The sequence below is a fragment of the Scomber scombrus genome, chromosome 3 (genome assembly GCF_963691925.1).
Source record: "Scomber scombrus chromosome 3, fScoSco1.1, whole genome shotgun sequence".
Classification (NCBI taxonomy): Eukaryota; Metazoa; Chordata; class Actinopteri; order Scombriformes; family Scombridae; genus Scomber; species Scomber scombrus.
In genome coordinates this window covers 29,382,356-29,409,796 of record NC_084972.1, presented here as the reverse complement: position 1 = coordinate 29,409,796, position 27,441 = coordinate 29,382,356, and the positions used below count along the sequence as shown (strand labels likewise).

The window sequence follows — 27,441 nt, the reverse complement described above, 5'->3', positions numbered from 1 at the left end:
GTGTGTGTGTGTGTGTGTGTGTGTGTGTGTGTGTGTGTGTGTGTGTGTGTGTGTGTGTGTGTGTGTGTGTGTGTGTGTGTGTGTGTGTGTGTGTGTGTGTGTGTGTGTGTGTGCAGGTTTTAATGTAGAGACAGTGGAGTACAAGAACATCAGATTTTCACTTTGGGATGTCGGTGGTCAGTGTCTCCTCAGACCCATGTGGAGACATTACTTGGTGAACGTAGAGGTAATACTGCAGCTGTTACTACTAATTAAATCGGTTATTACTGCAGAACATCTGTATTAACATCTGTCTCTTTCTTCTTCAGGGTCTGATATTTGTGGTCGACAGCACCGACACTGAGAGGATCAAAGTAGCTGCTGACGAGCTGCACAAGATGGTAACAAGCTTTACTCTTTAATACAACATGTCTTATTTAATCACTTAACCCTTACATGCTGTTACTGTAGGGTCAAATTTTACCCATATTTTACATTTGAGAGCTGTAAAAACACCCTAAACACCTAAATTGGTGTAGAGACTAATTATGAGTCAAAATATGAACTGTATGTAAGAGTTAATACTTCAACACTTCTTATTTAATCACTCAAAGAAAAGTTCCAGTTTATTACAACTTGAGTCTTGTTTTCATAACAGTTATGTTTGTGTGTTGCAGTTAAAACATGACCGACTGAGAGACATGCCCATACTGGTGTTTGCTAACAAACAGGATTTACCCCGAGCCTTGCCAGTCAGTGACATCACAGAGGCCCTGAGCCTATCAGGAGTCTCACAGCCGGTAGGTAACAATCAGTGTCGGAGAGTAACTAGTTACATGTTTAATTACAAAATAAATGTAACTGTAATCTGTTACAGTTACTGAGAAAAAATGTGTAATTAAATTAAAGTTACTAATGAAAATGTTGATGATTACAAAGGAGGTTACATCTGAAGTCACACCTTTAAGATTTTACTCAGGAGGGTTTTTACCTCATTTTTTAATATTTAAAATGTTACTGAATACATATATTGCTGTTTTTAATTATTTTAAATACTTATTGTTGTATTTTCTATGAATAAATCCTGACGTGGGCTTAAATGGAGTCACAGTACCAATTAAGCCCATGCCAGACTTTTTACTTTTTATCATCAAATATCTTAATTTATATTCTAAAATCTACATGAACTAATGAATACATTTTGAAATGAGAGATAAATGTTGCTTTATAAGAAATGATCTCCTTTATAAATCATGTCAGTATCCATGAAAAACACCTGAACTTAGATTTTGGTGCTTAATGGGAACACTTACCCTAACAGCTGAAAACAATGGTTAGAAAATTATAAAAGTAATCAAATGTATTAAGTTCAGGTTGTATTAATCTGTTGTATCTGTGTGTGTGTGTGTGTGTGTGTGTGTGTGTGTGTGTGTGTGTGTGTGTGTGTGTGTGTGTGTGTGTGTGTGTGTGTGTGTGTGTGTGTGTGTGTGTGTGTGTGTGTGTGTATCTGTGTGTGTGTGTGTGTGCAGTGGTTTGTCCAGGCGTCCTGTGCTGTGAGCGGTACGGGTCTGGCCGAGGGTCTGGACTGGCTCTCCCACCAGATCAAGTAGAGGCTGATCTGGAGCTTCTGCTTTAATTTTTGTGTTTTCCTGCTGAGTCCTCAAACACATCAGGCCGCATTTGGTAATATCCACCAAAACCACACAATACCTGATGAGCCTGTGAAGAAGAGAAACATAACAGATCCCCAGGCAGGTTTTATTGCGTAGTTTTGGTGGATATTACCAAACGCATTTTCAGGTCATCAAATTACTACAAAGTAGCTGCGATATAGACAAACCCTCAGAGTCCCTGACAGAGGTGGAAAGTGACAAAGTATACTTACTCAATATACTGTACTTAAGCCTTTCATGCTGTTTTGGTCAACTTTGACCCAGTTTTACATTTGTGAGCAGTAAAGATTGCTGATTTCTTTCTTTTTAAACTTTCATTATAGTATACTATGTAGCGCAGTAATAGTAGTATTAGTAGGTAGTACCCTACAGTGTATTACGATGATGCATTGTGTATGTAGTGTAATGTGTAAAACCATTGGTTGTGCTTTCTCTCCTAAAATCTTGATGTACAAACTGCTTTTTTAATGCTACACTTAAAGGATAAGTCTGTGTTATTTTATATTTTCTTACTGTTAATAAATACCATGAATCAAACAAACAATTTGTTTGTGCGTCTCTGAATACTTTTTGATTTCTCTCTGTCTGTGGCACACTGGCACAATCCTACTAATAAATAATAAAACACAATACTTGTAAGTAGGATTCATTCAGTGTTGGTTTTGTCTTTTTCTATGGCTGCAACTAACCATTTTTTTTCATTATCAATTAATCTGTCTATTGTTTTCTTGATTAATCAATACGTTGTTTTGGTCAATAAAATGTGAAACATGCCGGCCAATGTTTCCCAAAGCCCTAGATGACATCTGTAAATATCTTGCTTTGTCTTCAACCTAAAGATATTCAGTTTATTTTCATGGAGGATTGAAGAAACCAGGAAATATTCACATTTAAGAAGTTTTGAGGTTTGAAGTTTCTTCAATCCTCCAGGACAAAAAACTGCAACCTCAAAAAGGAGCCAAAGATGCTTCGCTCACCTTATTTTCATCCATTGGGGCTCGTGAAACGCTGGTCTGACGTTGTGAAAAGTCAGAAATTGACGATCACATCAACCAAAAACACTAAAAAGGAGGCTGTTCATATTTTCTGCCACATCAGAGTCGACATATTCATACATATTTATCTCTGGGTCTCTTTATTTTGGGAGGGCGGCTTTTTTTAAATGTTTTTCCACCGTTTTTTTATTATCTGCCTTCATCCAGAGTGATCCTCAATGATTTATCTGTAGAAATAAAACGACAGAATAAGCTTCAGTTTCAAGATTTGTAGGCATTACGTGTAAGGATGTCAGATATCAGAGGTCACAAAGCCTCCTTACAACAGAAAAACCTCTGTCCTTTATACTAATTATATTACTTTTAACTATCTATTCAGATCATATTAGCCAAATATTACAACATCTTATTCATAAGTTATATATATTTCACCATCTATTCATTAGATGGTGAAATTCATTTTAGCTGAAGTATTACTTAAAGCTAACTATGTCTAGCTATACTAGAATTAAATCTTTAGTTTAGCTACTTAAGAATCTTTCCATTTACTCAAAAGCATATAAATTGATGATTATATGATAATTAAATGATTGTAATTACTTTAAACTGGTATTTAGGAATAGTTATATGAGTCCAAATTCTCTTAACAGCACAAAAATCAAACTCTTTACATTTTTTTTTTTGGAGTATTTAAAATAAAACAAACAAACACACAAACTGTCTTATCGTAAAAACTTTATTACAGAATATGAAAAAAAATTCATTAAGCATTTTAGAAAATATAGATTTTACATTTTTATGAAGCCCTAATACATGTTACATGTTACAAAGGCCCATCATTTCACATACATTCAATCGACTGTCCATAGCAACATAAAATGTCTAAAAGTATAAATAACTGTGGGATTGTGTGTTTCTGATTGTTATGAAGATATTTTACTGTAAACATGTAAGTAATAAATAAGCAATTGAGTTGAATTCAAGAGCATAATCACTTCTTATAGATAAACTGAGATTAAAAAATAATCAGATTAAAATGAATAAAAGATAAAGAGAATCAGTGCAGTTAAATTTGTTTCTTAAAAATGATCCCAATAGTGCAAAACTGATTTTTGAAGAAACATTTGACTCCAGTGCTACAGCATCATTTTATCAGCTGTTATCGATGAATTATTGTGATATTTGTCTTTATTTGACATTGATTAACTCGTTTCTACACTTTCCTTTCTGGTGATATCAGACAATATCTACAAGGCCACAGATCTGTTTATTTTAAACTGGATTTATCATATAAAACAGAACATATAAAAACATATTATCTGCCTTTTAGAGCTAATTATAATTAATAATTATGTTTCTCAGAAGGAAGACGTCTGTGATTTACGGTCTTTTTTGTGTGCAGTGAACGCAGCACTAAAAATCCCTCTGTGATGATTTAATGAGTCAAAGTAACGAGGGATCTCTTATGTTTCTCTTCTTCACGGGCTCGGTTCAGTTCACATCAGACCGGCCTGATGTGTTTGAAGACTCAGCAAGAAAGAACAAAAAGAAAGCAGATCAGCCTCTACTTGATCTGGTTCGAGAGCCAGTCCAGACCCTCGGCCAGACCCGTACCGCTCACGGCACAGGACGCCTGGACAAACCACTGCACACACACACACACACACACACACACACACACACACACACACACACACACACACACACACACACACACACACACACACACACACACACACACAGATACAACAGATTAATACAACCTGAACAGTCTGATTACAGATTACTAGTTATTCTATTTAAAATGTAATGAGTAATTTAACTATCTCAATTACTTAATTTAACTTTCAGCTGTTAGGGTAAGTGTTCCCATTAAGCACCAAAATCTAAGTTCAGGTGTTTTTCATGGATACTGACATGATTTATAAGGGAGATCATTTCTTATAAAGCAAGATTTATCTCTCATTTGAAAATGTATTCATTAGTTCATGTAGATTTTAGAATATAAAATAAAGATATTTGATGATAAAAAGACATAAGTCTGACATGGGTTTAATTGGTACTGTGACACCATTTAAGTCCACGTCATGATTTATTTATAGAATATAAAAAATATAGATTTTAAAGAATTAAAAACAGCAATATTTGTATTCAGTAACATGTTAAATATTTAAAATGAGCAAAATCGTAAAGGTGTGACTTCAGATGTAACCTCCTTTGTAATCATCAACATTTTCACATGTAACTGTAATTTAATTACACTTTTTTTTTCTCAGTAACTTTAACAGATTACAGTTACATTTATTTTGTAGTTAAACATGTAACTAGTTACTCTCCGACACTGATTGTTACCTACCGGCTGTGAGACTCCTGATAGGCTCAGGGCCTCTGTGATGTCACTGACTGGCAAAGCTCGGGGTAAATCCTGTTTGTTAGCAAACACCAGTAAGGTTGCGTCTCTCAGTTCGTCATCTTGTAACTGCAACACACAAACATAACTGTGGTGATGAAGCTGCTCTGAAAATAAGACTCAAGGTGTAATAAACTGGAACGTTTCTTTAAGTGATAGTATAAGGAGTAAAGCTTGTTACCATCTTGTGCAGCTCGTCAGCAGCTTCTTTGATCCTCTCAGGGTCGGTGCTGTCAACCACAAATATCAGACCCTGAATAAGAAAGAGACAGATGTTAATACAGATGTTCTGCAGTAATAACAGTGATGTAATAGTAACAGCTGCAGTATTACCTGTGTGTTAACGTAGTAATGTCTCCACAGGGGTCTGATGACTGACTGACCGCCGACATCCCAAACTGTAAAACTGATGTTCTTGTACTCCACTGTCTCTACATTAAAACCTGCACACACACACACACACACACACACACACACACACACACACACACACACACACACACAGATGAGTTTATCTCATGACTTTGTATTACAGGTGCAGGTTTTGTTTAACGGGAAGAGGCTGACCAATAGTTGGGATGGTGGTGACGACCTCAGCCAGCTTCAGTTTGTACAGGATAGTGGTTTTCCCTGCTGCGTCCAGACCCACTGCAGAAACACACACACATTAATTAGCAAGTACAACAACTGCTGTTATGAGTGTTACTAGTAGAGCTGATTGTACTTGTAAGATAAAAAGTAAAAGTCTTTATTCTGCAGAGTATTTGTGTATTATTTGAAGTTAGAAAAGTAATATTCAAGTCAAGCCTGATGTTGCCTAACATATAAAATAATGATCCCTTCAACACAGTGAGGCAGACAGATAATGCTGGAATCTGGGACAGTAGTTTAAGTCTAAGTAGCTTTAGAAATAGTTTGATTCATACAAAACAGCCTTATCTGCCACAATATTCTGAAATGTGCATATCCATATTTGGTCATTTCATTTAGTAGGCCTACAATTTTTGTTTCTTTCTTCGTCACAAAAAAAGTAGTCTGTCTATTCACATGTGTAATTTTAATCAATACAACTTACACAGTACACATATACTAGTTAGCTTTAAAATGCTTGAATAGAAAAAGAAATGAATGTGTGTTTTAAACTTATTGTAACCAACTAGTCTTATAATGTTGTAAATCTGTTTCTTGATTTTAAGCAGCCAACTCACACCTGGCCATGAAAACTAACATCTGGGCTAATTCTGGCATATTTACAGACATGTTATTAATATACTGTCCCTGACAAATAAACTAATAAAATAAAATAAAATAAAAATAAAATGCACTGGAGCTTAGTTGTCCCTAATCCAACCTATAAAAAAAGTATTAAAAAAACAACAACAAAAACAAAAAACCTTTACCATACTTAAAGTTATTGATTCTGAGAGTAAATAACATTACTGCTGAAGTTAAATCTCACCCATTAAAATCCTGACAGGTTTCTTGGTGGTGAACCTGGAGAAGATGTGTGAGATGTAGACACCCATGGTTTCCTCGGCAGCAGCTCGGTGTGTGTGTTGGTGTGTTTATGTCTCCTCTGGTTTTATAGAGCAGCAGCAGCTGCAACAGCAGTGTGAGTGTTGGTGTGTTATTCATGTTGTCACACCGGCTGCTGTCAGCTCTGTACACGGTGGCAGCAGAGGAGCAGGCGGTATTGACCTCGCACAGACATCGTAGGAAGGCTACGGAATGACCCACCCTACTCTGCCTCTGATTGGCTATTCGCCCTGATCATAAACAAGAAATATATACATATAATACTGATGTATTATTAATCCTTTGACTGTGTTCACCTCAATAAAGCATTGTTAAATTTGAAAAAAAAAAAAAAAAAAACAACAAAAAAAACAGCAAAAACATGATCATGTCTGTGTTGGCGGAAGTAATATTCACGTGCTTTTCCCCAGGATTGCGGAATTACGGAGTTTTCTGCAAAGACCCGCCCACTCTGCCTCTGATTGGCTCTAATTCTGATCAATCACTCGTCACTTAGAATTCTAACCAATCAAACCAACGCAACTGAAGTGAATAGCCAATCAGAGGCAAAGTAGTGCGGGTCATTCCGTAGCCTTCCTACGATGTCAGTGCGCTGTAAATACTGCCTGCTCCTCTGCTGCCACGGTGTACAGAGCTGACAGCAGCCGGTGTGACAACATGAATAACACACCGTCACTCACACTCATACTCACACTGCTGCTGCTCTATAAAACCAGAGGAGACACAAACACACCAACACACACACCGAGCTGCTGCCGAGGAAACCATGGGTGTCTACATCTCAGACATCTTCTCCAGGTCCAAGATTTTAATGGGTGAGATTTAACTTCAGCAGTAATGTTATTTACTCTCAGAATCAATAACTTTAAGTATGGTAAAGGTTTTTTGTTTTTGTTGTTGTTTTTTTAATACTTTTTTATAAGTTGGATTAGGGACAACTAAGCTCCAGTGCATTTTATTTTTATTTTATTTTATTTTATTAGTTTATTTGTAAGGGATAGTGCATATTAATAACATATCTGTAAATATGCCAGAATTAGCCCAGATGTTAGTTTTCATGGCCAGGTGTGAGTTGGCAGCTTAACATCAAGAAACAGATTTACAACATTATAAGACAAGTTAGTTACAATAAGTATAAAACACACATTCATTTCTTTTTCTATTCAAGCATTTTAAAGCTAACTAGTATATGTGTACTGTGTAAGTTGTATTGTTTAAAATTACGTGTGAATAGACAGACTACTTTTTTTGTGACGAAGAATGAAACAAAAATTGTAGGCCTACTAAATGAAATGACCAAATATGGATATGCACATTTCAGAATATTGTGGCAGATAAGGCTGTTTTGTATGAATCAAACTATTTCTAAAGCTACTTAGACTTAAACTACTGTCCCAGATTCCATCATTATCTGTCTGCCTCACTGTGTTGAAGGGATCATTATTTTATGTGTTAGGCAACATCAGGCTTGACTTGAATATTACTTTTCTAACTTCAAATAATACACAAATACTCTGCAAAATAAAAACTTTTACTTGTTATCCTATAAGTACAATCAGCTCTACTAGTAACACTCATAACAGCAGTTGTTGTACTTGCTAATTAATTTGTGTGTGTGTGTGTGTGTGTGTGTGTGTGTGTGTGTGTGTGTGTGTGTGTGTGTGTGTGTGTGTGTGTGTGTGTGTGTGTGTGTGTGTGTGTGTGTGTGTTTCTGCAGTGGGTCTGGACGCAGCAGGGAAAACCACTATCCTGAACAAACTGAAGCTGGCTGAGGTCGTCACCCCCATCCCAACTATTGGTCAGCCTCCTCCCGTTAAACCTGCACCTGTAATACAAAGTCATAACATAAACTAATGTGTGTGTGTTTGTGTGTGTGTGTGTGTGTGTGTGTGTGTGTGTGCGTGTGTGTGTGTATACAGGTTTTAATGTAATGACAGTGGAGTACAAGAACATCGTTTTTACAGTTTGGGATGTCGGTGGTCAGTCAGTCATCAGACACTTGTGGAGACATTACTACGTAAACACACAGGTAATACTGCAGCTGTTACTATTACATCACTGTTATTACTGCAGAACATCTTTATTAACATCTGTCTCTTTCTTCTTCAGTGTCTGATATTTGTGGTCGACAGCACCGACCCTGAGAGGATCAAAGAAGCTGCTGACGAGCTGCACAAAATGGTAACAAGCTTTACTCCTTATACTAACACTTAAAGAAACGTTCCAGTTTATTACAACTTGAGTCTTATTTTCAGAGCAGCTTCATCACCACAGTTATGTTTGTGTGTTGCAGTTACAAGATGACGAACTGAGAGACGCAACCTTACTGGTGTTTGCTAACAAACAGGATTTACCCCGAGCCTTGCCAGTCAGTGACATCACAGAGGCCCTGAGCCTATCAGGAGTCTCACAGCCGGTAGGTAACAATCAGTGTTGGAGAGTAACTAGTTACATGTTTAATTACTTAATAACAGTAACTGTAATCTGTTAAAGTTACTGAGAAAAAATGTGTAATTAAATTACAGTTACTTGTGAAAATGTTGGTGATTACAAAGGAGGTTACATCTGAAGTCAGACCTTTAAGATTTTGCTCATTTTAAAATATTTAACATGTTACTGAATACAAATATTGCTGTTTTTAATTCTTTAAAATCTATATTTTTTATATTCTCTAAATTAATCATGATGTCGGCTTAAATGGTGTCACAGTACCAATTAAACCCATGTCAGACTTTTGTCTTTTTTCATCAAATATCTTTATTTTATATTCTAAAATCTACATGAACTAATGAATACATTTTCAAATGAGAGATAAATGTTGCTTACTTAGATTTTGGCGCTTAATGGGAACACTTACCCTAACAGCTGAAAGTTAAGTTAAGTAATTGAGATAGTTACATTACTTATTACATTTTAAATAGAATAACTAGTAATCTGTAATCAGACTGTTCAGGTTGTATTAATCTGTTGTATCTGTGTGTGTGTGTGTGTGTGTGTGTGTGTGTGTGTGTGTGTGTGTGTGTACAGTGGTTTGTCCAGGCGTCCTGTGCCGTGAGCGGTACGGGTCTGGCCGAGGGTCTGGACTGGCTCTCCAACCAGATCAAGTAGAGGCTGATCTGCTTTCTTTTTGTTCTTTCCTGCTGAGTCTTCAAACACATCAGGCCGGTCTGATGTGAACTGAACCGAGCCCGTTAAGAAGAGAAACATAAGAGATCCCTCGTTACTTTGACTCATTAAATCATCACAGAGGGATTTTTAGTGCTGCGTTCACTGCACACAGAAAAGACCGTAAATCACAGACGTCTTCCTTCTGGGAAACACTTACAATACCAGTTTGTGCCACATTTGTGTCATTTTACAAGAATTTAAAAAGATGGCGAAATAATGTGAATTTCAAGTTATATTTATGAACTTTTATGAACAGCCTTTGTTACCATACATGCATTATTTTATTAGTTTAACTACTGTCATTGGTGAATTCACTGCACTGTTTTTCTCTCCTGAAATTTGTTACATTCTGTCTGAACGTATATAAAACATTGCTACACGTCCTACATGTTTTATAATTAGCTCTAAAAGGCAGATAATGTTTTTATATGTTCTCTTTTATATGATAAATCCAGTTTAAAATAAACAGATCTGTGGCCTTAATAATGTCTGATATCACCAGAAAGGAAAGTGTAGAAACGAGTTGATCAATGTCAAATAAAGACAAATATCACAATAATTAATCAATCACAGCTGATAAAATGACGCTGGAGTCAAATGTCCGTCCATTAAGGTTTGAAATCACAGTTTTGCACTATTGATATCATTTTTAGGAAACAAATGTAACTGCACTGATTCTCTTTATCTTTTATTTATTTCATTCATATTAATTCTGTAATAAAAGTTGTTACGATGAGACAGTTTGGGTGTTTGTTTTATTTTAAATACTCAAAAAAAAAATGTAAAGAGATTTTTGTGCTGTTAAGTGAATTTGGACTCATGTAACTATTCCTAAATACCAGTTCAAAGGAATTACAAACATTTTAATTATATAAACATCAACTTATATGCTTTTGAGTACATGGAAAGATTGTTAAGTAGCTAAACTAATGATTTTTTTTTCGAGAGTATAGCTAGAAATAGTGAGTTTGAAGTAATAATTCAACTAAAATAGTTTAAAAAAATAATGAATAGACAGTGAAATATATATAACTAATGAATAATATGTTCTAATATTTGGGTGATATGATCTGAATAGATAGTTAAAAGCAAGTATCATAAAGTCACAGTAGATACATGTGATAAATAAGCAACTGAAATAGCTTAAAGTAATGGGCTCATAGTGGGATATTTACCTAAAATAAGGACAGTTGTAATAGTTAAATGTAATTGATTAATGGTGACACATTGATACCTGCTAAACTAAATGTGTGATATGTTGAAGTTTATCTCATTACTTAATTGAAATTGTGGTGTTTTGGGGTCTTTTTTAGTGATTTAAATGACTTTTTGTCTTCTAAAATAAGCTCTCATAACTCATTGGAGGTTCGCTTGATGTGAAAACAGCATCAGACTGACTCGGGCGGGTGGAGTTAGTGCTTTATTTATCACCGAAAAGCTTTTTTTCCTCTTTTTTTAATTATTATTTATGACACTTTGAACATCAATCAACTGAAACATATTTACAAGTCCAACATTATCGATCCCTCCTTCCCTCCCTTCTCCACGTCCATGCTTTTTTTTCTCTGCGGCGGTAAAGTGCAGCTCCATCATCATCATCATCATCATCATCATCATCATCATCATCATCAACACGAGTCCTTCAACCTTCAACCTGGTTTACAGCAATAAAAACATCCTCCCCAAAAAACACCCCCCAACAAAACCACAGAAAAAATAAAAACTATCTTCAATAATTTCTGATTTCAGATACTAAGAAAGAGGTTTTTCTGTTGTAAGGAGGCTTTGTGACCTCTGATATCTGACATCCTTACACGTAATGCCTAAAAGTCTTGAAACTGAAGCTTATTCTGTCGTTTTATTTCTACAGATAAATCATTGAGAATCACTCTGGATGAAGGCAGATAATAAAAAAACGGTGGAAAAACATTAAAAAAAGCCGCCCCCTCCCAAAATAAAGAGACCCAGAGATAAATATGTATGAATATGTCGACTCTGATGTGGCAGAAAATATGAACAGCCTCCTTTTTTATTGTTATTTTGTTGATGTGATCGTCAATTTCTGACTTTTCACAACGTCAGACCAGCGTTTCACGAGCCCCAATGGACGAAAAAAAGGTGAGCGAAGCATCTTTGGCTCCTTTTTGAGGCCTAAAATCTGATGTATTATTTTTAAAGGTGAACAGTATAAGTTTCTTATTAATGAGCATTACTCTCATGCATCTATTCATTTCCTAAAGAGGCACAGGCCGAGTTGCAGTTAAAAAAAATTAGTTTAAAATCACATTTTCACACTGTCTGGTTTTTGCTGCTGTGTTTTCTTGGATCCTCTCGTTTCTCTATGGCGGCCATTTTGGCTCCGGTCCCCGACAGACATGCTAGTAGCGCTCTGCATACAAAGCGCTACTAGACAGGATGACACAAGTATGGCGACTGACGTTTTCTGTTTCTCCTCGACAGAAACAGAAATAAACTGTGAAACGATTCGTATTGGCACTGAAGGTTCGTTAATTTCAAAAGGGGTCACATTATTTTCACTGTGACTAAAGTAGAGCTGACCTTTGACCCAGGCTAGCTTAGGGAGTTTGTATTTGTTTTATAACAGGAGAATTTGGTGCTGGTCATTACTATAATCATGTTTTTTTCTTTTAAAAGTATAAAGTCGTAGCGATTTCTGCCAAATATCTTACATATGACTGGATGTTTCAGATCTGAATGTTTGCTGACGGAGATTTAAAACTTGTTGTGTTGAGCTGACATCACTCATCATTACTTTAACACTAAAAGTCACGATGATGTTCACTTTAATGATGATTCAGCTCGTTGATTTTCTGACTGCCGAGGAGAACGGAAAGAAAAATAAAACACTGTACGATGCCTTAAAAAGTCTCTCTCTCTCTTCTCTTCTCTTTTTGTATTCACACGTTTTAACGGTCAGAGAAAACCTCTGGAGGTGTCGTGTTGCCCTTCACAATCTTCCGCTCTTGAGCCCCGGCAGCAGGAGGCGGGAGCGTAGTGGCGTCGACCAATAAAGGAACATAAGAGAAGCGCCTTCAGATCCTGGTTGTATTCTCCCTCACATGTTGCTTTGCTTTATATCCTCTGTAGTTGCTGTTAGCTCTTTTTATAAAATAATAATAATAATATAATAAAATAAAATAAAAAGAAACTTGCAGGTTAATCTATATTTGTGTGTCAGCCAGTAAAAAAAGCAGCCTTTTTTTTTTCTTCTTTTTTTTTCTTTTACACACAGTAAAACACGAGTCCGTGACGAGACGTTTCCAAGCCTACCCTCCTCCTCCTTCTCCTCTTCCTCCTCCTCCTCCTCCTCCTCCTCCTCCGAGTCCAGCAGCGAGGGATCACATGTTTTTCATCTCCAGGCAGCCCCGTGCAGGCGGGCGGGTGGGTTGATGCTTCCCCTCCTCTGATTCCTGAGCTGTTGCTTTAACAGTACCAGCTGGGACTCGCCTGAGTGGGAAAAACATGCGTCCTCTGCGTGTCGTTAGGCTTCAGACTCGCCCTTCTTCTTCCCCTCGTCCCCGGCATCGCTGTCCTCCGATTGGCTGTTGCTAAGCACTAGGAACTGTCCGTCAGCGGAGGCAGGCGGGTTCGGAGGACGACTCGAGGCAGCGATCAAACGGCTCTGCTCCTCCAGGTCCTGCGAGACAAAACAAGGAAAATACAAAAGTGAAATTAAATATCAAATATTTATTTAATGTAGACTTTAATTAATGTCATTTGAACTAAATTTAAAAAAATGTCACCTTCTCTATCTGTTTCTGCTTGCTGAGTTCCTCCTGCTGTTTCTCTTTGGCCTTGTCCTGCTCCTTCCTCTTCTCTACAGACTTACGGTCCTGCAACAATAAAAAACATCAATAAGACAACAAAAAAAAACAATTAACCTCAACATGAAAAATGTGAGGGAGTTAACATAGGCTGCAGTGTTACAGTGAGAAGCCCCAAAATCAGTCTCACCATCTCAGAGTGGAAGGCGATCTGCTTGGCCAGGCCGATACTGTCACAGATCTGAAAACACACGAAGAAGAAGACGGACGTGTTAGACGGATAAAAAAAACAACAGAATATTAAACAGCGAGACGAACAGACGAGCAGATAAATAACCTTCTCTCCATCGTTGTTGGACTCAAAGATGTAGCAGACGGCTCGGCCACTCGCCGAGTGCAGAACGAAACCGAACAGTCTTTTGTTGTCCTGATGGGAGGAACACTGGACCACAGTGGAGAGAGGGAACTACAACAGGAGAGAGAAGGAGAGAAGGAGAGGTGAAGGATATAAGAAGAAGAACGAGATGATTAGGACATAGAAACCTTTCTGACACTTATTTAATCAAAGAGACGGAGGTCGTCCTACCCTGAGACGAGTGACTTGTGTCTGCGGATCAATGAGCCTGAAAAGCAAAAATATATATCATTAGTATAACTGGGTCGATGACGTTTGCTGTGGTTTGATGTGGTTTAGTCTGAAATGTGTACCCCTATAAGAAGCCTATGACAGCAAACACACACACACACACACACACACACACACACACACACACACACACACACACACACACACACACACACACACACACACACACACACACACACACACACACACACACACACACACACACACACACACACACACACACACACACACACACACAGGTTCATACTTGAGGCAGTCACAGGTGACCAGCAGGTGGGACTCGGTCATCCTGAAGATGTTGTGTATGGCTCTGGCAGCCAGGATCTGCCTCATGGTCTCAGAGATGACGTCGGCCGTCTCGGCGGTCCTCACCTCCATGGAGCCCAGGAAGCGAACAATGAACAGCTGGTGGAGGATCGAGTCTGGACGGCAAAATACATATATCAAAGATCTGATTCAGACTTTTGTTCTTCTGTTGCAGCATCAGTGTAAAATCACCTGTAGGCTTTAATATTCTCTCATCTAATATCTCAGTGACTGTTACATCCCTTGACTGTCTTCATTTAACAAGTCACTTGAAAGAAGAGTTTTAGCATCTACCATCATATCAAAGCATTCTCTCTTTATTCCTGTCAGTGTAGAGCCGATCTGATGACGTGGGCTGGATTCATATATTTGTTTTGGTTCCTCTAAATCTGTCATGTGTTTGTCTTCTGATTTCTGGACTGTTTTTACTCTTTAGGGAACTTTTTGTGACTGTAACTCCCCTACAAACAGAGCAGAACATGAAGACTTATACAGCAATGTTTGCGGCGTGGATTATGCTAATTATGTCATCTCACAAATGCACAACTACTCATGAACAGGTGATATTTAGATATTTATCAGCCTGAAACGAGCGATTAAGGGCAAGTTCAGGCAGCTAACTTGGAACACTTGTATGAAGCATTTTAAGATAAAAACTAATGAGTCTATTCTAGCTCGAGAAGATGCTAAAAGTGAAAATATTCTTGGCAACTTTCTTAAAACAAAACTGTGACAAAATTGGAACAGGAAGCAACACTTCAACAGGAACCAACATAAATTATTTTACTATTTTAACAATAATATTGAATAATGTCAATGTCAATAATGTGAGAAAATGAGACAAACGGTACCTTCACTGTCTTCTGATGTGTTCTCTCCTGACTCTCCGAATGGATTACTCCTTCTGTGAATGCACACACACACACACACACACACACACACACACACACACACACACACACACACACACACACACACACACACACACACACACACACACACACACACACACCAAACATCAGCATATTTGTTTTTTAATATGTGTAAATATTAACATACATACATTTAGTATATGAAAATATTACATTTTGAAAAAGCGTCTTCATTACTAAACAAAACATAAATGTTCTCCTTTACGCAAAGACTGAAACTCTCTCGCTGTCAGGTGTATCTGTAACTTGCAAAAGTTACAGATACTTTAATCGATCAGATGTTGATGACAAACAACCAATATTGATCATAAATGTCAACAGCTCTCGTTTGGTAGAAAGAAATTCTTATGAAATGTTGCTTTTGAGTGAACTGATTTAATATTATAAAGCATTTCTGAGACTAATATATGATGACGGGGGTCGTACCTGCCGGACTGCGCTGCCGTCTTGCTCTGTCCTGAGTTCTCCTCGCTGACGGGGGAAATGATGTCAAACTGGATGGGTGTATCCGGGGCAACCAGCGCATCCAATGAGAGCACAGAGATGGCAGGCGATGGCTCGGAGCCCACAGAGCTTATACTGCTTGTTCGGCCCGAGCGCCCTTTACTGGAAAAGAGAGACAGGTAAAATATGTATGATTTAGCTGACAGAAATCTGACAGGCCACCATTAAACCTGGCAGCTGCTAGATGAGGTCGTCAGTCTCTCATCTTTACTCTGGTGGTCTTTTTACCTGCTGGGTCTCATGCTTTCGTGTCTCTGTTGGAAGGAAGGCGACGGTGTCACAGCTTCAAGAGCTGATTGGTTTACTCTGGCTGCCAGCTCCTGCCAATAGGAAGAGAGCACTATCAGCATCAACCAATTAGAAGATGAATCCTAACAGTCAAAGTTTTTGCTGCTTTAATTAGCGGGGTGCATGTATACTCTCAAATATATATATATGTATATTTAAATAAGCGGAAATGAGACACAACGGTTATACACAGTACATTATTACAGTTATATTAGTATATTATTACCTTATCGGCTCCAGTTATTACATTTGTAAAGTTTTTGTTTTGTTTTGGTCTAGCCAATAACGTAATACCTTATTACACTATTGACAAAAAGTTATTACGTTATTGGTTCAGAAATGTTATTATGTGATGGGTTCCTACAATGCACAATGCACTGCTGATAATTAGTTATGTAACTTATGGAAAGATAAAACACAGACCTCTGCGTTCTCACTCAGGTAGATCCTCTTGGAGATGTTGTTGATGGTGGAGATCCACTGGAGGAAGAAGCAAAGAGTCACAGTGAGGAAACAGGAACAGGAACTCATAGCATGACAAATAAGAAGACCTCTTACCTCCTCGCAGTCCTTCCTGCTCTCCGCCTGCAGCGTCACAACTCTGCAAAACCAACAAACACTGAGTTTAATCTCCTAACTAAAATAATTCTTAGTCTCTGTGTTAATACTTTACTACAAATCATCAGCATTTGAAAATTATTATAATGTAAAAGAACAGGGAAGCGCTCTCACTTCTTGCCATCGAAGGAAGTGACCTGGAAGCAGAAGCGGCGGTCGTCACTGTCGACCGCCATGACGGAGGAGTTGTCGAGGTCTGTGACCAGGCCGCCCGCCACCTCGCCCCGGCCCTGCTGCATCAGGTTGCCTCCCTGCGTGAAGAAGTACTGACGCTCCCAGGATGACGACACCAGGCCCGTCTTACTGAGAGAGAGACAGTTAAACATAAGATGCTTAAAGTCTTTAAAGGTTGTAACGACACAAAACATACTAAAAACACAACTGGTATTAATTAAATACTCGTACTAATTAAAGGGAACTTGGGAATTATAGTTTTGTTGTTTCTATCAGTGATAACATTCACCAAGTTAAGAGCAGAGATCTGGGAACACTTTGACATGAAGAGAAAGCTAACTTTTAATAGTTGCATTTTACTTAATTTTATGTAGTTTTTATTCTATTTTTTAGCTACTTTCATTATGTACTATTTGTATTATTATTTTTTACTTACACTTTGTTTATATTCCATTATTGTTTTTATTTCTTTCCTTTACATTTTAAAAAAAACATTGCTCTATGCTCCTTTTATGTGAAGCACTTGGTGTATGTAATTTCTTGCGTTGTAAAGCACTTTCAGCTGCATTTATTGTATGAAAGGTGCTCTACAAATAAAGTTATTATTATTATCACTAAGAAAATAAGTCTGAAGGGTGAAGAATCATGTGCAGTCAGACGATCAGACAGGTTGAGTTAACCTGGTGAGAACAGTTTTATTATTACTAATAGAAATGATGCACACAATTATAAAAAATACAATCCAAGTTGTAATAATTTGGATTTATCCTTTAAAGCTCCTAAATGTTGGATTTGGAAATCGTTGGCACCCTCTAGTGGTAAAAAGACACTGTGACAGATATTAGTAGCCAGTCCCCACTCCTGTGATATTAATAACCTTGTTAGGTTTAAATTTCTGCAGTTCATTATTAATTAATGGTGTTCATACACTTTAGGCTCAATAAAGCCCATCTTCTGCACATTTGTGGTCTGTAGCTTAGCTTAAATCATAATGCAGCCCATCCTACTTGCAAAAAATATATATAATTATTACACGTGACATCAAACAATTCTATACAAAGGAGCTTCATTGTGAATATTAAAGTCTTAAAAGTGTGTGTGTGTGTGTGTGTGTGTGTGTGTGTGTGTGTGTGTGTGTGTGTGTGTGTGTGTGTGTGTGTGTGTGTGTGTCTTACTTGCGAATGTACAGGTAGCCCTGCTTCCTGGTCAGGTTGCGACAGACAGGTGAGTGGACGGGGTCAGGGTCACATGGTACGTACAGCGGGTCAGATGACATCTCCATCTCCTGGATGGTCTGCTGCATCTGCCCAACCTCCTCCTCCATCTCCCGACGGACGCTGTGTGTACACACACACACACACACAGACACACACACACACACACACACACACACACACACACACACACACACACACACACACACACACACACACACACACACACACACACACACACACACACACACACACACAAGGTTCAGTCTCTTCATGTTTCTATCTACAATATTTCCAATCTACAAAACCTAAATAAAATTGTAAAACCTTGAATTTCGGTTCATGTAATCTCAAACATTTTAAGGCTTTTCAAGCAATTACATCTGTGCTCCAGCACCTCTGAGCGACAGGCAGGTGCTTCATCATCTCAGGTACAAACTCTTCCTCTTTCAGTTACAAATTAAACTTTAAGCAAACTTGGAATAAATCTGCTGTGTCACATGTTAAACTGCAGCAATTTGAAGGACAAATGATATGTAATCTTCCATCAGTGTGAGGTTTAGTTGTTCATCACTGCTAGGAGCTGTTTACCACCACCAAACCTCAAAAGCTTTGAGTGTGTGTACGTGTGTGTGTGTGTGTGCGTGTGCGTGTGCGTGTGTGTGTGTGTGTGTGTGTGTGTGTGTGTGCGTGTGTGTGTAGGTTCTTACTTCTGGACGCTGGTTCCTATGGTTCCCAGGAAGTCCTCCCACTGCTGGCTGAGATTTTCTGAACCCAGCTTAAAAAAACTGATCTGCACAAAAAAACCACACACATAAAGAACATCAGCAGGTTTGAGTCTGTCATTTTTTTCATCTGTAAACCAGTCGGGGAAAACTCAAAATTCAAAAGAGCTTAAAAAAACTTTTTTATTCATTATCAATAAAACTGTTGTGTTCAATTAATCATTTAGTCAATTAAAATGTAAGAAATAGTGAAAACATTGCATTTACATTTTTTTAAGAGCCAACAGTGATGCCTTCAATTAGCTTTTTTGTGTCTAAAAGTGAACTAATCATAGCAGCTCTAAAGAAATTAAAACAATTTTATTATTATCTAAAAAATGTCGGCTCAAAGTCGACTGTATAAAGCTGCCAGTGAGAACTCATGATTCAGGTCATTAGGTCGGTCTGCTGGGTTTTGAAGCTCTGACTGGAATTTTTCTAGTATGCAGGATGTGTGTGTGTGTGTGTGTGTGTGTGTGTGTGTGTGTGTGTGTGTGTGTGTGTGTGTGTGTGTGTGTGTGTGTGTGTGTGTGTGTGTGTGTGTGTGTGTACCTGGGCCTGCATGTATCCCAGCAGCGGCTCCAGCAGAGCCGTCTTCTTCTTGTACTGTAGTGTGTTCAGTGAGCAGAAGTAGTGCATCATGGTCTGGTGCTGTTTTTTGCGGGAGGTGTAGACGTCCTCCACCACCTCCGCCCGCACCTGCAACACAACACACACACACACCACACTTTTACTCATATTTCAGTAAATATCATAATAACATCATTTACTGACTTTTATATGTTGGTACATGGCTACACTACGCTGAACATTTTCTAAATGAGGCCATTAAGAGAAGTGATTTCCTTCTTGATGTGCAGCTGTTAGCTTTTGGTCTACGTATAAAATAAGATATGAAACTAGCTGCAGATAGAGATGAGAGATTAGAAACAGTCCCCGCTCGCAGCTGCATTGCTGCACAAAAACCACTGAACTGATAAATGGTTCACACTGTGATAGATAATCTCCAGTGAGCTTCTTCCACTCTCTGCAAGTTTATCTTCGTAGAAATACATTTAAAAGGCAGCCTGGAAAGAAGGAAACTAAATTAAAAACTAAAAGTGTGCTAATAGGCTATTAAAGAGCTAATACATTAAAAACCATACAAGATGATCTATAAGCTGGAAATGTATTATTTTAAAAAAGTCCATATTTTCCTAATTTCGAAGGACGTTTCCTGCTAAAACATACAAGTTTGGTACCAATTACAGAAAAGCTAGTGGCCGTGTTCAATGGGAACAATCAATTAATCAATTCCAATGAATTGCTGATGTAACTTTTAACCTTTTACATGTCAGCTGAAGATGTAAAAACTGAAAGCATACAATTAATAATTCATTATATATTTATTTGTATAGCACCTTTCATACAATAAATGTAGCTCAAAGTGCTTTCATTAAATGAAAATCCTCTAAAAATCAACAATTGCTTCTAAACTCAACACACTAAACTAAAATAGCAGTCTCAGAGTCTCTATTTCAAATTACACAGACGTTTCCCAAGAAATAATTTACAGATTACAGATTCGTATAAATAAAGCATTTCCTAGAAGTTAAGTATAAAATTGTATTACTGAGTGAAGTGTTTCTGTCACTAATGTGGTTACCTTATCGTTGTCCCTCTTCTTGGACAGGCGGCTGTATCTGTTAATGGCCGTGTCATGATCTGCAGGCAGAAAGAAACAGGAAGGCAACACTTATTTTTGGTGGAATAACATTCATTTCTTCATCAACAGTAACACAGGAAAGAGAGAAAAATAAAGCAGTAAATTTAAAAGATAAAAAATAGCACCAGGAACCATGAAAAAAGGAGGTGAAATCTGAACTCAAGAGTAACTAAATAACATCACGAGTCTTGAGGGAGAAAAAGTGATTTCCTCTTAATGGGCCAACAAAGAATGGAGCCAAACGGACATCACGGAGATCTGTTACTTAACTTTGTGTTGCTATAACTCAAATGTGACAGAGTCTGTTTTTTAGAGATGAGACTAGACAGTAAATCTACGTTGAATCTTCACTCCACAAGCGCTGCTGCGTCAGAGAGTTTAACTCAATGGTCTCAAAATATCAGAAACATCCTCTGAGTGTGTGTGTTTGCAAATTTGAATAATTATAATGTATAAAAATCAGCAGGTACATTAGTGGAAAGACAGAAATTAATTGTCATCCTTCATGTCAATCATAATTTGAAAACAATTTTAATAATCCATCAATTGTTTTAAGAAAATTATGAATGTAGATTGTAACTTTTATCGGTCTGAACCAACTTTAATGTGAGGATTTGAAGATTTAATTGAGTTTTTTAAAATTGTTGTTTAGACTAAACAGGAAATTGATTGATCTTATGTCCCGCCCCTTTAACCTGTTTCCTCCAATCACAGCAGAGAAAGAACTCCGACAACTTTCCTGCAGTAGCACAAACCTCAACAGATGAGCAAGACATTGAAGTTAGCCTGCAACTAACTAATTATTTGAATTATTGATTAATATTGTTGATTAATTGATCACTCGTTTGGTTTATTGCAACCTTATATGTCTTAACCCTTAAAGAGGCAGGAGTGGAAAACGGCATGCGAAAATTATTCTTTTTATTTACTTTGATGTTACTAGTTATCTCATTTGTAAGTAAACATTTCCATGAATCATTTTAAAAATATTTTGTATATTTTGGATTTTATGAGTTGTATCTCCACCAGGATACGTTGCCCCTATTAAGGTATAAGAACATGTATATATGTATATATCTCCTGGTGCACGTTGCCTGTTTAAGGGTAAAATGTCCACAATGTGTCTTTCATGGCACAAATGTTTGACTCTTGCCTAATCTGACACAGTCACCATCTCAAAAAACCAAAATATTGTGTAGTATGAACAATATTTGCATCAACTGCCCTAAAAAATGATTTGAATATGTGCACACTGTGGGACTGATAGAGTTACTTTCTATGAGATGAATGTGAGACAATCATTGTGTTAAAAACGTAACTCTACCCAGCTGTTGAGAAGAAATATTAACATAGCAACAGTAGTCAAGGCCAGTTGGAGCTGTTTTTGTTAGTTTGTCCTTTAAAAAATAAATAATAAATGAATAAAATGAAGTGCAGCAGTGTAAACTTACCATCGCTGGCTATTTGGAAGACTTCCTTCAGAGTGAGGATCTCTGGAGAGAGACAGAGAGATCATTTTACTGTTTCTATTAATGTGGACACGCCTGTACTCATACTTTTGTTTATTTTTCAGGAGTATCTAACTTCCAAAGAAGAGAACACATTGCTTGCTAAAATAAACCAAAGTATTTTAGACAATACGTGCAGTATGCTTTGAGCTTTGTCGTGACAAAGGAATGCTATGTGCTATGTGGAACGTAAGTGTGAGCCAAGTCTTATCGTCTAACATCAGCGTCGGGCTTCACTAATGCTCCTGTGGCTGAAAGGGAGCAAATCCCTGCGGGTTCCACAACCTGGTTTAAGTCTTCCCAGAGGAGCCGAGGCTGTTATAGCAGCAGATAAATGTCTGTGGTGTTTGTAGTTTGGGACTGACACGTTCAAATACCACATGAGGCCACAACATTCAGGTGTCATCATACTTTTGGCTATGCAGTGTATGTGATCTGGCAACATTGAATGTTTGTCACAGTGTGGCAGGGTTGGGTTATTAGTGTCCTGCTTATGTGTGTGTGTGTGTGTGTGTGTGTGTGTGTGTGTGTGTGTGTGTGTGTGTGTGTGTGTGTGTGTGTGTGTGTGTGTGTCTGTGTGTGTGTGTGTGTGTGTGTATGTGTGTGTGTGTGTGTGTTTCCTACCCTTCAGGTCTCTCTCTTTAAACTGAGTGATGGGAAACATCATGGCATCTGCAAGCTGGGTGGACAAGACAGCATGACAGGAGCTCAACTAGAAAGAAGCAACAGAGAGAGAGAAATATGGAGTGGAAGTTAAGGAAAATACAAACCATCAATCAGCTGAGCGTTGACAGTTTGACCACAGAAGAAAAACAGCGTCTCTAAATCTCCTTCTCACAGATGTTAATAGTAAATCGCTGGTGACGTGTTATCATGTCAGGCCTGACAGCTTTCACGCTCACCTCATCAATGACTTTTGCAAACTGTTGTAGGGTGGAGCTCATCACCTCATCATCGCCCCCTAGAGGAAAACGCTGCAGACAACAACAACAACAACAGAAAAATTGATTAATGGGAGAAAAACATATGTCGCTGCTGTAGAAAATGAGCGTGACACAAACTGTATCGAAGTCTGTGAATTCCTGGAAGTTTACACGACACATAGTAAGATGAAAAGTGTTGACTTGATTTTGTTGAGATGGATACTCTTCCTTTTTATTAAAGTGTGTGTTGTGCGTCTAGTTGGCGCATATGCACCACTTCTGTTCATCTATGTTCTTTGAAAGAAAACCTAATAAAAAACAAATAACATTGAACAAAGTGTTCACAGACAAATGGGCCAAAATTTCAACCTTAGCTAACTGGAAAAATCTTCAAATGTAACAGAGGCGTAGTGAAGGCATAAATGTGAGGCTGAAGTTATTATGGCAGCAACTAATGGTTATTAGTAGAAATACTCTGCTCACATTACAAATGAATCTGAAAAGAATGTGTGCTTGCATACAGTGCCAATAAAAAATATTCACCTCCTTGGATCTTTTCCCCTTTTATTGCTTTTATAAATGGAATCATGGTCAATATAATTTGGCTTTTAAAAGAAAATGTACAAAAAAAAACCTCTTTATTGTCACAGTGAAACAGATTTCTACAAAATAATGTCAATTAATTAAAATATATATAATGTAAAATGAGTGAAAACATCCAAGGGGGAGGGGGTGAATACTTTTTATAGGCACTGTGTTTTTTTTAAGGTGTTTAAAGGTTTGTGGCTGATGTTAAATGGCCAGTGGGTAGTATGATAAGGGTTAATGTCAACTGTTATAGTATTTTGGTTGGTGTCGTAGGGTTAGTGGGTATTATGGACTGGCATACCTGTTTGTCGTACTCTTTCAGCAGTCTGGAGGTCAGGTGTGTTGCAGCACTCAGCTCATTCTGAAAAAGAAATACAACACTGAGACCGACTATCCAAACGTACTAATGTTGCTGTATGTTTTTCCCAGACATCGCTATCCTGTTGGCCTGTCAATCAAATGTGTGTGTATGTGTGTGTATGTGTACCTGTGCATCATAAATCCTCTGCATAGCCTGGTAGAGCTGCGTACAGTAGTTGGACATGGCTTCAGTGTCCTCCTCAAACACTCCCAGCAGAGAGCGAGTCTACACACACACACACACACAAAAAAAACAACAGAATAAAACTGGTCAGTGTTTTGTCATTTTAACACCTCAGCAGGTTATGGCTCCTTGTGTAACTGCCAAACACCAGACTCACATCTATCTATGTAAATCCACATGTGCTTCCTCTCCACACAGTGCATTCCTGTTTGTTAAGGTGCGTCTTCACCGCCTGCACTGCCAGTAAGCTGCTCTCTTACCGTCATTCTCAGCTCACTGTGAGAGACTTTTCCAATAACCTCCGATAGGAAGCAGAGAACAGCATCGCTCCATACATACAGATTAGATGCGATAAAAGGGCCGAGCATGATGTTTTTGTTTTAATGGCGTTAACCGTGCTGCTCAATGACTCACTCACTTAAAACCACAGGAGTCTTGCTGCTGTCATATTGCTGCACTGTGACTGTGACTTTTCCTTCAATGTGTCATCACTTCTTCAGAGAGGTGCTAAGCTCATGTTTCTGTGCCATAGTGTTATATTTCTCAATGTGGCAAGTTCCTCAATTTTCAACTGAACTCAAAAGATAATGGAGCTGTGGAGTATTGTTTGTTTGTTATGCACTTCTTTTTATAATGTGCTGTACGTTTTGTGAACAAAATTTGCACTGAGGTCCCAGCAGCATAATAAAGTTACAGTGATAAAATAAATTAAAGCTTAAATAACAATCTAAAAAAAAAAAGTCAATAGTAAAAACCTCCTATCTAAGATGAACTATCTAAAATAACTTAATAACTTAATACAGCAGCATATGTCCATAGCAGCTGTTCACTAAGGAACAATGTATTTCACAGAATAAACACATTGAAGTTGTCTCCTACCTCAAGCTATATTAAACATTGTGTTACCTCAGGCTCATTACACTTCTATTAAGGAACTTTCTTTGCATTCATTTGATTCCCAAATCAAGATACACTGGTAAGAATTGCTTTACATCGTTAATATTGACTTAAAAACTATTGTGAAATGCAAAAATAGTTGAATTTTAAACATGAGATTAAAAATAAATGAATCATTTGACAGCCCTAATATAGATTCAACCCTGCAGGTGTCACAGCAGCTGTTTGGTACCAGATTTAGTGCTGACCAGGGGCGATTTTAGACCTTTTTTGTAGGTGGTCGAGCGATCTCAGCACCCCTAAAAATAAATAAATTATTATTGTTGGGGTTTTTTTTCTAAAAATGATTTCATCCAACTTTAATTATTTTGTTAGTCTGTCTGTTAGAGATGGGACATACACTTATGCTACAAGTTCAAATGGTTTTATTTTAACAGGTTTAATGTACTTTGGATAGTTCTGTCATTAATATTGTTTTTCTCTCAGGGTTCATTAACTATCTCAGAGTCCTTTCTGTAGAAATCTGTGATTGTTTATTCTGAACCATTCAGATTCAGATTCAAATAATTTATTGTACCCTTAGGTAAATTTTTTTTACAGTGTGTGAGTCTGACAAGAACATATTAGACAAAGTGACGACAGTGCTCAGACTAAAAGGACAAAAGAAGAAGAACGGCCCCAAGAAAACAAGATACAAGAATAAAAAATTTTAAAAAATAAGAAAAATAAAAAATTGATAAAAGACATAAGATACGTAAAACCAAGTTAAGAGATCAAATATGTGCCATTAGTAAAAATGAGATAAAAGAAACAATAGAAAACATGAATAAATAAATAATGTTAATGTTGCAGTTTCTTTCACTTGTTAATAGCACTGATGGCTGCTGGTACAAAGCTGTTTTTGTATAGTTTGGTTTTCCAAGCAGGTACCATAAACCTCCGTCCATTATTATTATTATACACATTATAGTAAACCACTCTACTATGTATTAATATCTCTTTTTGTAATTTACATTATCCAGTGAAATGAGTAGTTTAGCAGAGGATTTGAACACTTGCAGGTCATTGTATGTCACATTCTCATTAGGAGGTCTGATCCTAGAGTTGCCCCTGCTGCTGACAAATCACTGATCGGGGTTGTGTTATGTTTCAATTGCAATCCACCTGAAGCAGTGCAGCAGCAGCATCAGCAGCAGCAGCTTTCTGCACCACAGTGACTTTCCCCATCTGACAACAACAGAGAGCAGCAGCATGACACTGTAAGGGGGGGGGGGGGGGGGCAGTTAGCAGCAGAGTGGATAAGGAAGTAGCCAAGCCTTGCCAACTATTAATGTGCATAAGCAGACAGTGACATGTTGACCTCTCTCTCTCTCTCTCTTCTCTAGCAGCTGATCAGTATCACCCCTCTCATATTTTGATGCACAGCTGCTCCAATGTGTCTGTAAACTGGGCCATTACTGCTCAGTCTGCAGCTTCATCTTCATCTCCTCTGATTGTTGATGATCCTATAAAAGACAGTGAAGCCCTTCTCTGTCTGCTGATGGACACTTAACTATACAGACAGCTAGCCTCAGTGTTTGTTTAATGAACAATGATCCTGCACAGTTAGCCTCCCTGTTAGCATATTAGCCTCCAAATGGAAGAAGAGGACCTTTACCTGCGGACTGTCCTCCAGCGTCTCTTCTATCGGCAGCTTGTCTATCCCGGGCATGGTGAGGCTGTGATCGGTGCCAATAGACGGAGAAAACAGCTCAAAATGAATCTGTGTCAACTCCCTATCAAGATTTCCTTCCTACACGGATCCAAAACAGCCCAACACACAGAACCTCCCAGCTGCACTGCGCCCGCCTACTAGCTGAGTTGTGATTGGCTGGGAAAAATATTCCATGGATTCGATTGGTTGTTGCTTTAAAGGGAAAAGGCGCCATTTTGGTTCTGATCGGCGTCGCCCTTTTGCTGTATCCGTGTACAACTTAGAGCCATAATGGCGCCGGTGCTTCTCTGTTTGTGAGAAGCTTTGCCTGTGTTTAAAGGTATCTGGGGATTAATTTGTGGGATGCCATTTAGTTATTAGACGTTTTATGTGTTTGAAAAGCGGGACTTCATGTTTAAAGTGTTTTTATGGAGTGTTTTGTGAGTCTACATCAGAGTGGTAGGCAAAATCTGGCCCTGTAGAAGAAGTATTTGGCCCCCCAATGAAAGTTTTTGTTCATAGTTTAGGCTACATCCAAACTTTAACATCATTTTCACAAATACACTGTAAGGACAGTTTTCCCTTGGAAAT

At 37.9% G+C, this 27,441-nt stretch overlaps 4 protein-coding genes across 5 annotated transcripts in view; 2 read left to right on the top strand and 2 right to left on the bottom strand.

Annotated features, from left to right (window-relative positions):
• The window catches only part of LOC134003992 (ADP-ribosylation factor 5-like), a 3,247-nt gene extending 965 nt beyond the window's left edge, over positions 1-2,282 (top strand). Inside the window, exons 3-6 of the mRNA XM_062443284.1 lie at positions 117-226; positions 309-380; positions 657-779; positions 1,509-2,282. Coding sequence (XP_062299268.1) covers positions 117-226; positions 309-380; positions 657-779; positions 1,509-1,589 — 386 coding nt within the window. The 3' untranslated portion in view covers positions 1,590-2,282. The remainder of the gene's footprint in view (positions 1-116; positions 227-308; positions 381-656; positions 780-1,508) is intronic.
• A 1,929-nt stretch (positions 2,283-4,211) lies between these two features.
• LOC134004009 (ADP-ribosylation factor 4-like) lies at positions 4,212-6,755 on the bottom strand. Its single transcript, XM_062443285.1, has 7 exons — positions 6,664-6,755; positions 6,517-6,600; positions 5,625-5,705; positions 5,391-5,500; positions 5,239-5,310; positions 5,004-5,126; positions 4,212-4,292 (listed from the first exon to the last, which is right to left on the bottom strand). Exons 2-7 carry the CDS (start codon positions 6,581-6,583, stop codon positions 4,212-4,214), a joined length of 534 nt encoding a protein of 177 aa, XP_062299269.1. The 5' UTR covers positions 6,584-6,600; positions 6,664-6,755.
• Positions 6,756-7,293: 538 nt separating this feature from the next.
• LOC134004025 (ADP-ribosylation factor 4-like) lies at positions 7,294-10,497 on the top strand. Its single transcript, XM_062443286.1, has 6 exons — positions 7,294-7,408; positions 8,311-8,391; positions 8,513-8,622; positions 8,703-8,774; positions 8,887-9,009; positions 9,621-10,497. Exons 1-6 carry the CDS (start codon positions 7,360-7,362, stop codon positions 9,699-9,701), a joined length of 516 nt encoding a protein of 171 aa, XP_062299270.1. The 5' UTR covers positions 7,294-7,359; the 3' UTR covers positions 9,702-10,497.
• Positions 10,498-12,746: 2,249 nt separating this feature from the next.
• On the bottom strand, positions 12,747-26,975 carry appl1 (adaptor protein, phosphotyrosine interaction, PH domain and leucine zipper containing 1). Of its 2 annotated transcripts, XM_062416578.1 has the most exons (22): positions 26,815-26,975; positions 24,204-24,302; positions 24,018-24,077; positions 23,108-23,179; positions 22,830-22,917; positions 22,149-22,190; positions 20,638-20,696; positions 19,545-19,691; positions 18,939-19,021; positions 18,190-18,351; positions 16,955-17,143; positions 16,781-16,823; positions 16,646-16,702; positions 16,163-16,254; positions 15,857-16,036; positions 15,350-15,402; positions 14,440-14,614; positions 14,133-14,169; positions 13,884-14,012; positions 13,737-13,787; positions 13,526-13,615; positions 12,747-13,419 (listed from the first exon to the last, which is right to left on the bottom strand). In XM_062416578.1, the coding sequence occupies exons 1-22, from the start codon at positions 26,866-26,868 to the stop codon at positions 13,264-13,266; spliced, it is 2,118 nt and encodes a 705-aa protein (XP_062272562.1). In that variant the 5' UTR covers positions 26,869-26,975; the 3' UTR covers positions 12,747-13,263. The 2 variants fall into 2 exon arrangements, with proteins under 2 accessions (XP_062272562.1, XP_062272561.1); XM_062416577.1 differs by having other exon boundaries at positions 16,646-16,823.
• Positions 26,976-27,441: the final 466 nt, after the last annotated feature.

Coding starts and splice junctions, on each gene's coding strand:
- LOC134004009 (XM_062443285.1), bottom strand. CDS start 6,583: ATGGGTGTCTACATCTCACACATCTTCTCCAGGTTCACCACCAAGAAA. Junction 5,706..6,516: donor ACCTGTCAGGATTTTAATGG/GTGAGATTTAAC, acceptor GTGTTTCTGCAG/TGGGTCTGGACGCAGCAGGG. Junction 4,293..5,003: donor TATCAGGAGTCTCACAGCCG/GTAGGTAACAAT, acceptor GTGTGTGTGCAG/TGGTTTGTCCAGGCGTCCTG.
- LOC134004025 (XM_062443286.1), top strand. CDS start 7,360: ATGGGTGTCTACATCTCAGACATCTTCTCCAGGTCCAAGATTTTAATG. Junction 7,409..8,310: donor CAGGTCCAAGATTTTAATGG/GTGAGATTTAAC, acceptor GTGTTTCTGCAG/TGGGTCTGGACGCAGCAGGG. Junction 8,775..8,886: donor CTGACGAGCTGCACAAAATG/GTAACAAGCTTT, acceptor TGTGTGTTGCAG/TTACAAGATGACGAACTGAG.
- appl1 (XM_062416577.1), bottom strand. CDS start 26,868: ATGCCCGGGATAGACAAGCTGCCGATAGAAGAGACGCTGGAGGACAGT. Junction 23,180..24,017: donor TGAAAGAGTACGACAAACAG/GTATGCCAGTCC, acceptor TGTTGTCTGCAG/CGTTTTCCTCTAGGGGGCGA. Junction 22,191..22,829: donor TAAAGAGAGAGACCTGAAGG/GTAGGAAACACA, acceptor GTCTCTCTCCAG/AGATCCTCACTCTGAAGGAA.